Here is a 15,290-nt window from a genome sequence, read left to right on the forward strand (position 1 = left end):
ATCGTAATTTCTTCTCTTTTTAAGGCTTTTATGTTATACGGCTTGATTACTTTTTTATAATATAATTCTGTATATTGTTACCTCTTAGATTAAGCGCACTCCTTTAAAATTTTTTTCTTGCTATTAAATTCTGCTGGAAGATCCGTAAACAAAACTTGAAATAAAGTTCAAGACCATTGAGGGCTGGGCATGTATTTGAAATATTTTTATTTAAAACACTGTTTTTGCAATACAAGTGTATTTTGTATTTCAGCGGAACGGAAAGTATTACATATTTTGTATTTGAAATGAAAGTTTGTATTCTGTAATTGGATGTCTTTGTATTCTGTAATTCAAATAATATAAGATTGATTGTCTATCTTACAAGGGAAGATCCACAACTGTCCGGAACCGATTTGATTCTCCATGAAATATGTTGTTAAACACAAAAATCTAAAAGACGTATTTTTTTATACGTGCCCTATATCATGTTTAAGAAGTGAAACACCCCTTTGAAAAAAAAGACGGTATTTTTCTTTCGAGGTGAATATCGTCGGAAGTATAAAAGATAGAAAAAAATTTTTTTATAGGGCATGTTATAGTTATAGTTTATAGTTATAGGGCACGTATAAAAAAATACGTCTCTTAGATTTTTGTGTTTAACAACATATTTCATGGAGAATCAAATCGGTTCCGGACAGTTGTGAAACTTCTCTTGTTAGTATTTGAAATGCAAAATACAAAATACTTTCAATCTTTCGTTATTAATATTGAAATACAAAACACTTTTATATACTCCCATAAAATACAAAATATAATTATCTTACAAATACATAAAAGTATTTTAAATATATGCTTAGTCCTGACTATTGATACTAACCTCCTTGACAAGTTTGTTCGCCTCCTCATTCTCTGGAATGTTTCGATGCGCAGGAACCAAAAACAAGTTGATCTTTGTTTCGCTCTATTTGACCGTCCATAACTTATTTTTAACCGATATATTAAATAGTTATCATTATTGCTGTTAAGCTAAGCCAGAGCCTGATCCAATACACTCTTAGGGTATATCCACACAAACTTTCATAGCCACATAAACGTATGCGTAAAGAAAATTATCCAATTGCATTTCTCTTATACATAAAGACGCACGTAAAATGTGATTGGATAATTTTTTTTATGTATATGTTTATGCGGCTAAGCAAGTTTATGTGGATATGCACTTGGTATTCAATGGTTTGTTCGCGTCGCATGCTCCAACATGTTCCAATATGCTCCTACTGTAGCTCTTACTCATTCCAACGCGCTTGATAGAGTGAGTAGGAGCTACAGTAGGAGCATGTTGGAGCTTGCGACGCGAACAAACCTCAAGTAAATAATTGCCGAATCACACTCTGCGTTCCTTATCAACCGCTCTGATGATGATTCATGTTTCTGCCAAGAATATCGAAGTCTCTTCAGAAAATCTAATTGTGTACAATGCTTACACCTAGCTCCAGCGACTAGACATTCATACTTACTCCCGCCGCAGCATCGTTCTTTGAACCTGTGTAGAGAGATTCTTGAAGCTGTAACCAGCTTTTCATCTATACTTAAATTATGTTTGAACTTCCTTATCTGACTTCTTTTTTGCTAATGCAGACATTGAGTCATTATATGAATAGAACAAGATGGAGATTTCATAATCAAAATTGAAGGTAGGAAGGTAAGTGGACTTATAGATTAATTTCTGAGCTTGTTTTTGTAAAATATACTTCTTATAACTCGATATGTCTTTAAGAGCTTTTTCACACCTCTTACTATTATTGGCTATTAGTTCAAGATTCATTTAATTATCAAAAACAGGATTGAATTTCTTCAAGAAAGGCACTAATTTTATGAAATTGGCTTTCGGTGAAATCTGCTGGTTTTCTCATAATTGTAGCTTATGACTTGTTAAACCAAATGCATGCTATAGAACAGAAAAATGAACAGTTTTCGTGTTTGATTAGTCTATAGTCGTCGACATCTTATCATAAGATATTCAATATTCGAAACAGCTGAATCAAAGTTATAAAATTATATTATAATACTTTGAAAAGGTCTCAACAAGGGCTATAAAAATGCGTAAGAAAACGTGAGGATCTCAGTTAAAAAATTCGGGGTGACCTTGGCGACACGCGACGCCATTCAAAGTTAAATGATATAGTCAATGACTAAGTCTTTTTAATCTCTCTAACTTTTATTTAAAACATTTATTTGTAAAATTTATAGTTTTTGAAATATTTTGCCGTCTTGGAACTTTATATTTCTTATTATGATCATATATGATATCATAACTATGTCCCACAACAATTATGACTACATTTACACAGTACCCTTAATCGGGTTTAATAACATCCGTAGTTATGAAATTGGCCAATCACAGTTGTTCCATTCTTCCGAGAAAGAGCTATGATTGACCAATTTCATAACTACGGATATTATTAAACCCGATTAAGCGTGCCGTGTAACAAAGATCTAGGATACTATCATATATAATATCCAAGATATGTACTCAACTCACGTATATAAACCAATTTTTTATAGAATGTAATTCCCTACTCTTAATGTAATCTAGGATCAACATGAACGTGGTAGAGAACTGGTCCCGTGTGTACGTACGTCCACGCGTGTGTGCGTGCATATATATATATATAAGTTAAATACGTGCTCCGATGTGCAGTTATTTAATAAAAAAAAATCCTGCCCTACTATTGGGCATTACTGTAGTTCATTTCTTCTTACCAGGGTAGATGTCTTTTTTAATTTCACAGTTTAAGCCTTGTAATAGGAGAAACTACCCTGACTACTGTTACTGTCTGTAAGACAAAGCTTGTTCGTTATTATCCTCACTACATCAGCGCATGTGTCATCCATTTGCATTATTTTGTGCATTTAAGCGCTGAGAATTTATTGGCCTACGTGAGAAAATTATTTTGAGTATTTTTCAGGTTCCCATTCCTTAAATGCGGAAAATTAGCGAAATCCATCCTAAGATTGAGCTGAATCCATCATTCGTTGAACTTGATGTAATTCTTCTTTTGGCTTCTACCATGGGAATGTTCTCCATCGCTGCCAAAACTAAAACCATTTTCTATTTTATCATTTCCGGATACTCCTGTGATATCGGTAAGTAATTGCCCAAACAATGTATACACCTCGGAGGACATTCTTTCAAAAAGCAAATTTCGTTACCTTCGTGTGGCACGTTTCCACAGAGCATGCATCTCGCACTGCTTTTACATCTTCTATTGATATGATCCTTTCTAATTTAAATTTGAAGAACTGTTAAGCCTATCACACATGAAATGCATAACACAGCATAAGCATAATATAAGACCGCTGAACCAATGAGCATCTTATGTAAATCAATATGACGACATTATGGTGGATGCTCATTGATCCAACAGTCTCATGTTATGCTTATGCATTTCATGTGTAACAGGCTGTACACTATAGCAAGAATAACATATCCATATCTTGGCTATGAAACGTTTGATTTCATGTCTATCACAATATAGCAAAACATATTTGGAAGAATTTGGACGGTGAATTTTACACATACCGTCCGAGATGGAACGCATTCAATTTTATTATTTCTTCTCAAGACCCGATTAGTCTGTGCACTCTGATTAGCTTGCTCGATGATTATATAATACGCTTTAATTCTTCTAAGACCCCTTTTACACCGTTAAATCGATTAGTACGCGTATCAAATTGATGCGGATTAAATATTTGATACGTCCTTATTTACACCGATCTGCCTCAGAACGGGTCAAGTTAGGCGACATGATGTCTTCACTGCTTTTCAAAATGTAAAACTTCTAATTCTAACTCTAACCTGAACTTAAAAGCAGTGGCGAATTTTAATATACGATCCAAAATGAACCAAGCGTTTACAGCACGCTGAGATTCTTTGATATCATTTGATATGCGTATCAGCTTGGTCTGATGTCGCTTTAGGAGACATCTGTCAGTATCGGTGACCTTCCTCTAATAAAATAATATTCTTTCCTAAGTATTAATTAATGCATAATACTATATAATTCGATATTTAACAGCCATTCTTACAGACCGAAAAAGTAACCAAAATGGCATCGATAGTATATCGATGGTTGGAAAAACAATTGATAGTGTTCGACTATCTCTCGATAGTTAGGGTCACTTTACGATTCGCCGATTAGCATAATCGGCCGATTACTTCATTGGAATTGACCAATCGCATCTACCGTCAAACAAAATGATAAATGCGATTGGCCAATTCCAATGGCGAATCGTAAAGTGACCTTAATAGGCATTCGCTCCCTTTCACTTCGACGTCCATGCTTTCAGATGTCTCGCAGCTCGCAGGATTTCGATGCAGGTTCTTCCAGAACATCGGTTCGCTTCTTGTTGCACGAATTCATGGCTGCTAGAACGTTCTGTGGTAAACCAAACGTAGTACTTTTGTCAGAATTATCATGAAATCTTCTGTTCGGAACAGAGATATTAGATACTTTACTAATGTCCTTGGATAAATGCGATTCAAAAGCACTGAATTGGTTCAAAGGCACCGTAATTGTAGATTGGTTCAAAGACATCGTAATTGTAGAATGTGAGGAGAAAGGGGGATCAAAAATGGGAATGGGAAGTTGGTAACAGGCCTGCGCCCTCCTCCCCCCGCCTTTACCAGGCGAGTTCCCCCTCGTGCATACGTGCGTGCGTGCGTGTGTGTGTGAGCCGAAATGCTGACAACTTTCCTATTGGCTATTTCGACCGCCATTTTCGATCTAGTTGTCTGTAGCATTGTCTAATAAGCACTTGTTAGTATTATTGGTACATGGTATAATTAGTAAGTCGAAAATGGAGGATCCTACTGTTGTATATCTAGAGCTTTAGTAATGCCCCGTGACCCGCGCGTCGAGCGATCGAAGGGCGTTCACTTGGCAATAGTAGGTCGGCAATCGAATGCGCTTATTTGGCTCTCTTTAAAAATTAATATCTCGTTAACTATTGCAAAAATTACAAAATGATAGAAAACTTTTCGACTCAGCTCAGTCCGCTCTACCTGTTTATGACGGATGATCCCATGGGTTATAGACATCCTATGCAAATTGAAGATAAAGATCCACTATTTTGGAAGCTATAAACTATATTTGTGTGCGATTTGTAATTCATGTTGTGGAATTTTGTAAAGTTTGTAAAAAATTTTGAGATTTTATGGATTTCCATTTGTATCCGTGTAAAACTCCATTAAAAAATCAGTCAAATTATCATCTAATCTCCGAGTTAAATTATAGATCTGAAAAGTATAAAGACCATAGATATATGGTATAAGATAGACCCAACATCCATATAATTCTCTATAGTATATGCTGTGTTTGACAGAACGAGAGATAAAATATCGGGGCAAACTTTCCTTCTCTGCGCACACATCTTGACATTTATATTACTGAAAAATATAAAATAATTAGACATAAAAAAGTAAGGATAATACTCAAGAATTTTCTACCTTCTTCACCGATTTTGATGAAATTAAAGCAGAAAATATTTATTCTAGCCTCACTTACATCGGAGAGAAATCTGAGACCCGTGTACTAAACTTCGTAGGGTAATGTCCAAGTTTTTGTGATTCTTTTTCATGCTATTACGTGGGTTAGACAAGAACGAACAATCAAAGTTGATTATTCGTATTGTCTAATCCACGTAATAATATGGGAAAGAACCACTATTTTCCCTCTTGCACCGTTCTGTCAAACTCAGGTATATAGCTAATGCTGTGTCTATCTTGTCTATAATAAAGACATCAAACTTCAAAACGCTTTTTAAATCATGTAATAATTATGATCATTTTTGACGAAGTTACTTTCTCTTGAAAATTGTCTCTTTTTTTTAAAACAGAATAGATGATCTCTTAACTTTTTGGTGTATATATATATATTCAAATATGTTCCTTTGTGTATATTCAAATGTAGTACAAGGTTCTTGCAAATGTTGCTGCAATATTACTGCAATGTATCTAATTCCTTTACAATATTTGTACAATGTTGCATCCCAGCTAACACGAAATATTCGTAAAATTTTCTAAAATCCCAAAACAATATTCCAAGAGTATTCCAGAATATCCCGAAATATTTACAGAATGTAAAAGCAACATTCAAATAATCGTTAAATATTCTATTCATACGTTGCGTTACATATTCGAGCAATGTTCCGTATATCTGACGCAAAATTATAAATTTTTTAGAAATTCCAAATCCTTAAATTAATTTTTAAACGGATTATATTGTCAAAAACACATTTTCTTTAATTTCATCTTGAGGTCCAATTTTGGGAGCTCACAGACGAAACGCTGCGCTCTTTACATTGGGCGCGTTCAAGCCGGGCAAAGCTACTAACCTGCTTGCCGAGCGATTGAATGTGATTGGTTGGATCTATAAGTAACAATCAATCATATTCATTTGCTCGGCAAGCAGACTAGCCGCTTTGTCGATTTGAACGTATACGCATTCCTTTCCATATGATTCTTATTTACGGCATCTTAACGCATCTTTGCCGCGGCCCTTTGTTGACGGAGATGCATACTGTTCGCGGGTGAGTGATTTTTGTGATATATATAAGAAGTGTACAAACAATATTCTGAACATTTCATTAATATTTGAATATTCTATGACAATCTTTTGCTATGCCGGAATATACAATACATTGGAAAATACAAATCAAACTTTTTATGAATGATTAACGTTAGCTGGGATTATAAGTTAAAGGATTGTAAACATTGCTGCAATATTTTGAAATTGAGCTGAAAGATTCTGAACATTAAGATATTTTTACGATGTTCACAGAAAAGTGACCGTCATTGATTATCAAGGAACTTGCAGTCCTCAAGAATCTCATCAATCATCAGCGCCGCGAACTCTGTCTGATTCTATCATAATGACAGCGGTGGCATTCGGCAACTTTCTTTGGACTTTGACTTTGAGTTTTAATATTCAAGACGTATGGCAGACGACATTGGCATTTGCTAACGACGTAATGAATGGTAATTTAAAAAATATGTTTATATTCATACAATAAACAAAACGATTTACAAGTGCACCAATCATCTCGATAAATATGTAGCAAGCATACATATATTCTGTCTTATTCGTGCAAATCACGAGATATTAAAAACGGTTTTTGTTCTGGTGAAAATTTTTTTAGAATTCTTCACATAATTTTGCAGAATCTTTATATAAAGTTCAGAATTGTTCACAACTTCTACATGATTTTATAGCTTTTTAAAAACTTTCATATTTTTTATATGAATTGATACCTATAATTTTTAAAGAAAAATTTATAAAATCTAAAGTTTTAAGTATTTTTTTAGAAATCTATAAAATTTTTAGAAAAACATAAAATTTCTTAAAAACACTACCAGAATGTTTTTCATTGAGATGTATAAATAATTTTTATTTTCTACCAAGAAATGAAAGAGTTACTCTTTCGTTACTTCTTATAATAACAATTTGATAAGGACGCAGCAATTTTTTATTATATCGACTATAATAATAATTAACTAAACGTTGAAATTATGCTAAGGTTAAAAAAGTCACTTCGAAAGGCAACTTGCATCATTATGCGTTTTACTTAATGAAAAAAGTAATTTGTAACGAGTGTACGTTATCTCGTTACAAGTTAGGGCTAAAAAGTAACGAGTTACAAATGCCAAATTAATTTTTTCAGTAGTAAGTGACTTTTCCAACTCGTTATAAGTAACGATTAAATGACTTTCCAAACCTGATATTACCGTTATAAAAAAATTCGTCATTGTCAAACCGTTATTATAACAGAGTAACGATAAGGAAAGTAAAGGCGTTACAAGTTGTTGCTTCCATTCCTTGCTTTAAACAGTATATTGCTTAGATAGGGGAGCACAAGTAATTCTCAAATTATTCTTTAAACATTTTTGCTTTCTTTTTTTTTAATTTATAATTCCTTAGGAATTCGTAGAAGAATACAATAAGAATGTCTAAAAAAATTACGTGCATATTGTTTAGAATTCGAGCGCGAGCGAGCAGACAGCACACTGGTCTATCATGCCAGAGGTCCCGGGTTCAATCCTGGTAGGAACCCAAATATTTACGCTCGTGTCTCCTCTCGGAAAAGGCCAGCAATTATTACTAACAAACAACTCTCCGCGTGTCTAGCAATCTCACTTGCTGCACGACTGCATCTAGCCGTGTACTTGGGGAGGGTTCCGATAGCGCATACCTCTAATTGGCTGATTTAAAATAAAATATTCCCATTGGTAAAGCAGTGAAAAGTTACTAGGCACCAGCCGATGTGAGTGGATGTGTGCTATCGCACTGTGTGCTAATGGGACCCTTCCTTGAAAAGTTGTAAAAGACTTTTCAACTCTCATTGTCAGTTTAGTCTGCTCCATATGCATATAAAAATAGCCCCAAATATTGGGGGATACTCTATCAATTTTCTCAGTGCACATCTTTATTTACTCGAGGAAATATTAAGGATCACAAGAAATATGTATATTTTTTTCAGACGACTTAGTATTCACCGATGATGAGGAGACACACGAATTCGAATCGTTGACGCCTGCCGACTCAACAGATGAAGTAACATCGGATGAGAACAACGTATATGTGAGATTTCCAGTAATCGCGCCAGCGACACCAGTTTCGCCGCCAACTACACGGGCCACTTCCGCTCATTATTCAAGAAAATTACGTGCTTGCGAAAAGAAAACGGATTTGTACATTCTACAACCCGAGCGCCTCAACACCAGCGGCCAAAGCAATCCTCTGAAAGGAAAGCTCACCAATTGTCACGTAACAGGATGCGAAAGGTGATTTATAGCAATTGTTACTGAATCGCGCAAAATTAAATAAAAGGATTTGGAAAATTAAGTTTGTGTAATTGGATAAAGCCGAAACAAAGAAATTTTTTTAATATAAAGCAAATTAAATTAAATTAAATTATATACATGCGTACCCAGTGAACACCGTTCCGTAACATTTACGTAGTCATTACGGAACGATGTTACACTGTTCTGTAATAGTTACATCATTTTCAGGTCATGATTTGGTCAAAATGTCAGAATATTTTCATTATATTTTCACAGCAAAGTCGGAACATACACATAACATTTACATATAAATAACATAACATTATCATAATTGCATTTATGAAGTTTTTAGAGAATGAAAATTTATGTTATTCAAATTACGTAACTATGCAACAAAACAGCACGGGCACAAGTATAGGTAATAACAATAGGTTCACTCTGTTAAAAACGATGCTAATGGTGGTCCCTCGCGCATGACCGAATTTCACAGTCAACAATATGGCGCACCAATCAGTTTCCTCTAAGGAACCTAAGGAAACTAAGTAACTTCGCTATTATACGACGAGCGCTCTTAGGCTGGAATCAGACTACGCATTGAAGATTGAGATCGAAGATTGAAAATTGAAATTTGACCAATGAGGGCAAAGGAATTTTAGCTCCTATTGTTTTGATTGGTCAAATTTCAATCTTTCAATCTTCAATCTCAATCTTTAATGCCTAGTCTGATTCCGGCCTTATACGGCGCTCATTCACAGTCAACAACATGGCGGTCGATTAGCAGTCAAATCAAAAGTGCCGACACAGAGTGAATCTATTGTTCTTATCTATACTGTGGAACGGGCATACGTAACAGTTATAGCCTTTTTACGTCAATGATATACTTGCTATAGTTACTTGGTTCGTTGTACTGGTCTGTAACATTTACGTACATTATGTTATGTAAATGTTTTGAAATTGAGCACAGCGTGTTCACTGGGTATAATCTAATTTAATTTATATCAAAAGTTATACATATGTCACATTTCCGAGAATATTTGATGAATTGTAGTCCTTTGAAGACACATATTTAGATCATCCTCTTTTATTTTTTAAACTACTTCGTAAGCAAAATGTTAGTAAAATGTCGGCAGACTGGAAGCAGATTTGATAAAAATGTAAGCAGATTAAAGGTGTCCGCAGCTTATAGTTCACTAGAAAAAAATTGTAAGTAGGCATTTCTTTTCACGAAATGCTTCGAAAAGCCATTAGCAGAATTCGTTGCAATCGTTATGTACTTGTATCGACAGTTGCGCAGATATTGTATACAGGGTATCCAATTTTAAATAATGCATTAAGATTTCTCGAAAACTATAGTAGATACGGTAAAATATTTCAAACAAAAGTTGTATGGTTCGAAGGAGGATATAAGAAGGTATCGTTGATTTGACCTTGGATAGCGTCGTTAAGGTCAAGTCAAGGTCACATCGATTTTTTAAAATGGAACACCATATTTTTAATACCAGAATTTAATAGCTGGTGTCAAGATATTTTCAAAACACTGTAATAAAATTATTTTCCATTAAGTTACTTTTCGAGTTATAAGGCTTGAAAATTACAGTATCGCCGGCATTAGCATTACACAAGTTGTCCGACCGACGGTTAAAACCTCTTGAATATTATTCAGGCTCATGTCCTGGAAAACATTTGTCAAGATCAAGGCCATTGGAGATTATTCCTCTTATTTTCATTTTTATGTAAAAATGAATTCTTAATGCAAAAATGGAAATAAGAGGAATAATCTCCAATGGCCTTGATCTTAACAAATGTTATTCAGGACATGAGCCTGAACAATATTCAAGAGGTTTTAACCGTCGGTCGGACAACTTGCGTAATGCTAATGCCGGTGGTACTGTAACTTTTGAATCTCGTAACTTGGAAAGTACTTAATGAAAATGAACTTCATTATAGTGTTTTGAAAAGCTCTTGACACCAGCTATTAAATCAAAGACATCAAAAGTAGGGTGTTTCATTTAAAAAAATCAGTTTGACCTTGGCTTGACCTTAATGACGCCAAGGTCAAATAAATAATACCTTCTTATGTCCCCCTCCAAATCATACAACTTTTGTTTGAAATATTTTTCCGTATCTACTATACTTTTCAATAAATCTTAATGCATTATTTAAAATGGGACACTGTATAGTAAAAAAGCTGTGTAATTGTCATTATGAACACATAACGACTATATAACGAGTTACAGAATACAGACCCAGGAAAGAAATATATATATAGTTGAGACTCAACTCGTGTGGAAAATATGCAAAAAAAATTCGGAAATTTGCAAAAAGCAGGTCTTTCGCATGTAGAACGAAAGATAATAAATCTGTTCGCGTTGCTTGTTTTTTTAGCATTCAGCATCATCGCTTTCTTTCTTTTCAATATCTGAATATTTATCTCATTTTACGTGCAAACATTTTTGAGAATTTCAAGTAACATGCGAACAGACCTATTGATTGTATCGAAAAAAGTTTAGTATGACAAATGTTGGTATTCGAAAAACCTACAAAATAAGACGTACAACGTTATTAAATCGGTCCATTAGTTAAGTTGAAAAAAAAATAAAGATCACCGGATAAGTCCTTTTTTTCGCTCGCTCTCTATTCATCGAGATTTGAACGCAAGGATTTGAAATTCTCGTAAAGCGTAGTCTTTGTTATGACTTTTTTCTTTTTTTTTCTTTTTTTTTTAATATAGTAGTAGATTTTTTTAATAGAATGGATACATTATACCGAATATTTGAGAAATATCTTGTATCTGGCCGGATAATTGCCCTACCGGATATTTGATCAGATATTGGATATCTGATATCATATTTTCTTGAAATATTCTTGTTTTTACAATATTTGTTCTATATTTTTAAAATATTTTTGCGAAATATTTTAATACAATATTTTCGAACGTTCTACAAATTTTTACAAAATATTTTTGAAATATTTCAAAAAATTATTCAGATAAATAAATGTTCCTTGCTGTGTAAGTAGTTAATCAAATATGAAAAGAGCATTTTGTCAAGTATCTGCAATATATATTTCTTTACTAGAAAAATAACGGAGGATGTTAAAAAGTACCAATTTTTGAGTAACCAAAATCTGACCTTTAAAAAGTTGTAATTTGTCGGAAAAGTATTAAAATCAGTATACGAAGCTGTATTAAGGGGGTCTTAAAGACGATTAGTCACATTATAAATAGCACTTACATACAGACGATTTACGTACCATTGACATATTGATTACTACGTCAATATCTCATTCACGCATTAATTAGACGTCTAAGTCCAATTTTAAAAACTTCTTACTGTTTCTTCATAAACTGCTAGTCTGTGGATTATTTCGTAAGTACAGATTGCACAACTGTTATATGAAGCAAATGTTGTCACGACGTGACAGCTGATGTGGAGCGCCATATTTGACTAAGAAATGGTAAAGAAATTTAATTTCAAAATTTTTTGTCGTTTTCAGCATAGACTCCACCTCATATACGCGTATTAATGCGCATACTTTAATCTTGGAAAAAGATTTTCAAATCAATAAGAGAGGAAAAAAGTAATTGTTATACAAAAATTATGTGATTTAGTCGATAATACAGACGACTTTAGGATCCCCTTAAATATGTATATAAGAAGCTATTCTTTCAACGTTGATTCGACTAATAATTTCGGTCTAACAATATATCCTGAAAGTGAGGCAGAGAACATATGTAATCCGTAATGAACACATTTTTTTCCTTTTTCCTTTTATTTTTTTTACGGTGCAGACCGTTTAGCGTCCAAAAGATCCGTCACACCAATCTGATTTTACTGGTGGTCGACACGTTGTGCCCATGCGGCAGTAAACAGCTGAGCATTGAACCCATCGAGGCATTAACCGAACCCGGGGCATGTACGGCAAGGAGAGAACGTCTGTATCGACGAAGACCACCAAAATGTATAAACTATCACCCTGAAGAGATGGAGATCAAATTTTGCGGTAGCGCCAACCGTCTTTTTAACTACTCGTTAAATTTTATGTTTCTCTTATTCGTTATTACAGTGCGGCTTGCGTGACTTTGTCGAGATTAATTAATCGCGCATATCCGACGTGCGTACAGACAAACACATATACATATACATACACACATGTTACAAATTACATTTTTAAAATGAATTTAGCGTTGTCGTTTCTATGGAACAGTTATAAAGAAGAAAAAAAACAGTGTACTAAGTTTACAGATTATCACTATTTGACACAAGGATGGTAAAATATATATACATTATACATACAAATAACGCATAGTGTGTAACTATATGTGCGTGTGTGTGTGTGTGTGTGTGTGTGTGAGATTTACACGCGCGCGCGCGCGCGCACACGCACACACGCACGCACGCACACACACACACACAATATACAGGGTGTTTCCAAAAAAAATGACAAATTTAAATAGATAATAAACCTTCTTAGAATTTTTGTTTACGCCTATGTCACTTTCTCTTTATATTCGACTTATATTTCGATTTTTATTTTTATTAGTGCAATTGGTGTTAGTATTGGCGAATTAATTTTGAAAACTTAATTGGACGTCCTCTTTGGCGCCCTCCTTGTTAATGCATCCTTGTGCGGTGCATGATTTGCACACCCACTTGTGGCGGACTTGGGACGACTTATAGAAATAATTAAAAATAACTCAAATTGAGTATAATTTGACATTATAAATTTAATAGTGCAGACTATGTATAAATTTATTCTGAAATGTTATTACGTACGAAGTTTTAACTCGAACCGAAAAAGCATTTTTCTTTTTAGTTTTTACATATTGGTCTGGTGTCGTTATTGTTTATTAGTTTTATTAATATTTTTAAAAATTGAATTTTTTTAGATTGATCTTATTTCAGCATTAAAAAGGTAATGGAAAAGTAACGAATCGTTACTTTTTAAATAAAGATAATGGTGACAAGTTACTTTTGAGAATCAAAAACGTAATGGTAACTATAGTTACTTTTAAAAAATAACTTTTCATTCTCCTTGGAAATAACAAATTAAAAGACGATTATTAAATACGCTACCGCCAATAGGGCAACCTGAAACTACGGGTATAATGGGATACTCGATAACTTTTTACAGAGATGCTACTATATATAATGAAATGTCAGACAATATAGTTACTGTTAGATGTATCTTATTATATACTGTTATCAGTTGTCATATTATTTTTACCTGCAAGTTGCTAAAAATTGTTTAATGCGTTCACTGTGGTGTCCGCGACTAAGTTACAATTTCTTTGATATATTCACGAAAATTTGCCCAGGGCCGACGGTCTTTAATAGTATCTCGTTGGTGCTCATGTGTATCCATAATGAAATAATTCTTTAAAGGCGGGTCCCCAAAATAGGACTTCATGATGAAAGTAAATAAGATATATATTTTTTTCACAGTATAATTTCATTTAATTTTGTATAAAGATTAATTTAAGATGAAATGAGAGAAATATAATTGTATATATAGACGTCTAAATAAACATCTTTTAATCGTCTAATTTAGTAATGCAAAAACATTAAGCGACCTAATTTTTAATGTCTACATCAACCGATATTTTAGACGTTGATTCGCCGTCAGCTAATTATTTCTGCGACGGACCTTCATCATAAGTGGATTTGTAATCAAAAGATAATTCTAGAACCTTGTAAACAAGTACTGTACTGCCATCGTGTGATTTTGTGTTGGAAACAAGTAAATACAACCTTCAACAATGATTGAGGCTCCTGAGTATCCGCCGTAGCCTTATAGGATTATGACGTTATAAGCGAGAAATGACATGTTGAAGTTTCTTGAATGCCATTTGTAAATAAAAAGAATTTGGATAAAAACAAAATAATGAAATCGCTTTAAAACATTTCTAAAAATGTGCCGAAGCTATTCTTATCTCCCTCTGATAATTAGTACCTAACAAATACAACCATGAATATAACTGCTATATAACATAAATGTAAAATGATGCATATTTACGTATATATTAGATAGCAATTATATCTGTATTTGTTGGGTAGATAGTCGTAAAAAGCACGTAAAGTGAAAATAAACTATGCATACACATTGAATAAATGTTGGTGAATGTACTTTACATATCTCTAATGACTATTTAAGTGTTTACTGACTGTCGGAGAAAGGGAGGTGGTAAGGATAACTTTGGCCCATTTTTACAAGTGTTTTAAAGCAATTCCATTATTTTATTTTACACAAATTCTCTTTATTTTTACGAATAGCACGCAAGAAATTTCAACGTATCATTTCTTGCTCATGACGTCACGATCCAACGTGAGAGGACATTCGCGACTACTCAGAAGTCTTAACGAAAATCAATTCTAACGCTTTAAGACCAAACACATATTACTTAACAAAAGCCATTCAATTATTTGAGTTTTCTCACTCTTTTAAGTTTGTTACCATTTTCTGGAAACAT

General features: G+C 33.7%; 1 protein-coding gene across 1 annotated transcript in view; it reads left to right on the forward strand.

Moving 5' to 3' along the window:
• Window positions 1–13,148, forward strand: part of stol (voltage-dependent calcium channel subunit stolid) — a 37,210-nt gene extending 24,062 nt beyond the window's left edge. The window contains 3 exon segments of the mRNA XM_018459908.1: window positions 6,822–7,018; window positions 8,518–8,821; window positions 12,612–13,148. Of these exon segments, the coding sequence (XP_018315410.1) occupies window positions 6,822–7,018; window positions 8,518–8,821; window positions 12,612–12,900 (790 nt within the window). The 3' untranslated portion in view covers window positions 12,901–13,148.
• Window positions 13,149–15,290: the final 2,142 nt, after the last annotated feature.

Source organism: Mycetomoellerius zeteki, unplaced genomic scaffold (genome assembly GCF_001594055.1).
Source record: "Mycetomoellerius zeteki isolate Tzet28-1 unplaced genomic scaffold, Tzet1.0 scaffold89, whole genome shotgun sequence".
NCBI lineage: Eukaryota > Metazoa > Arthropoda > Insecta > Hymenoptera > Formicidae > Mycetomoellerius > Mycetomoellerius zeteki.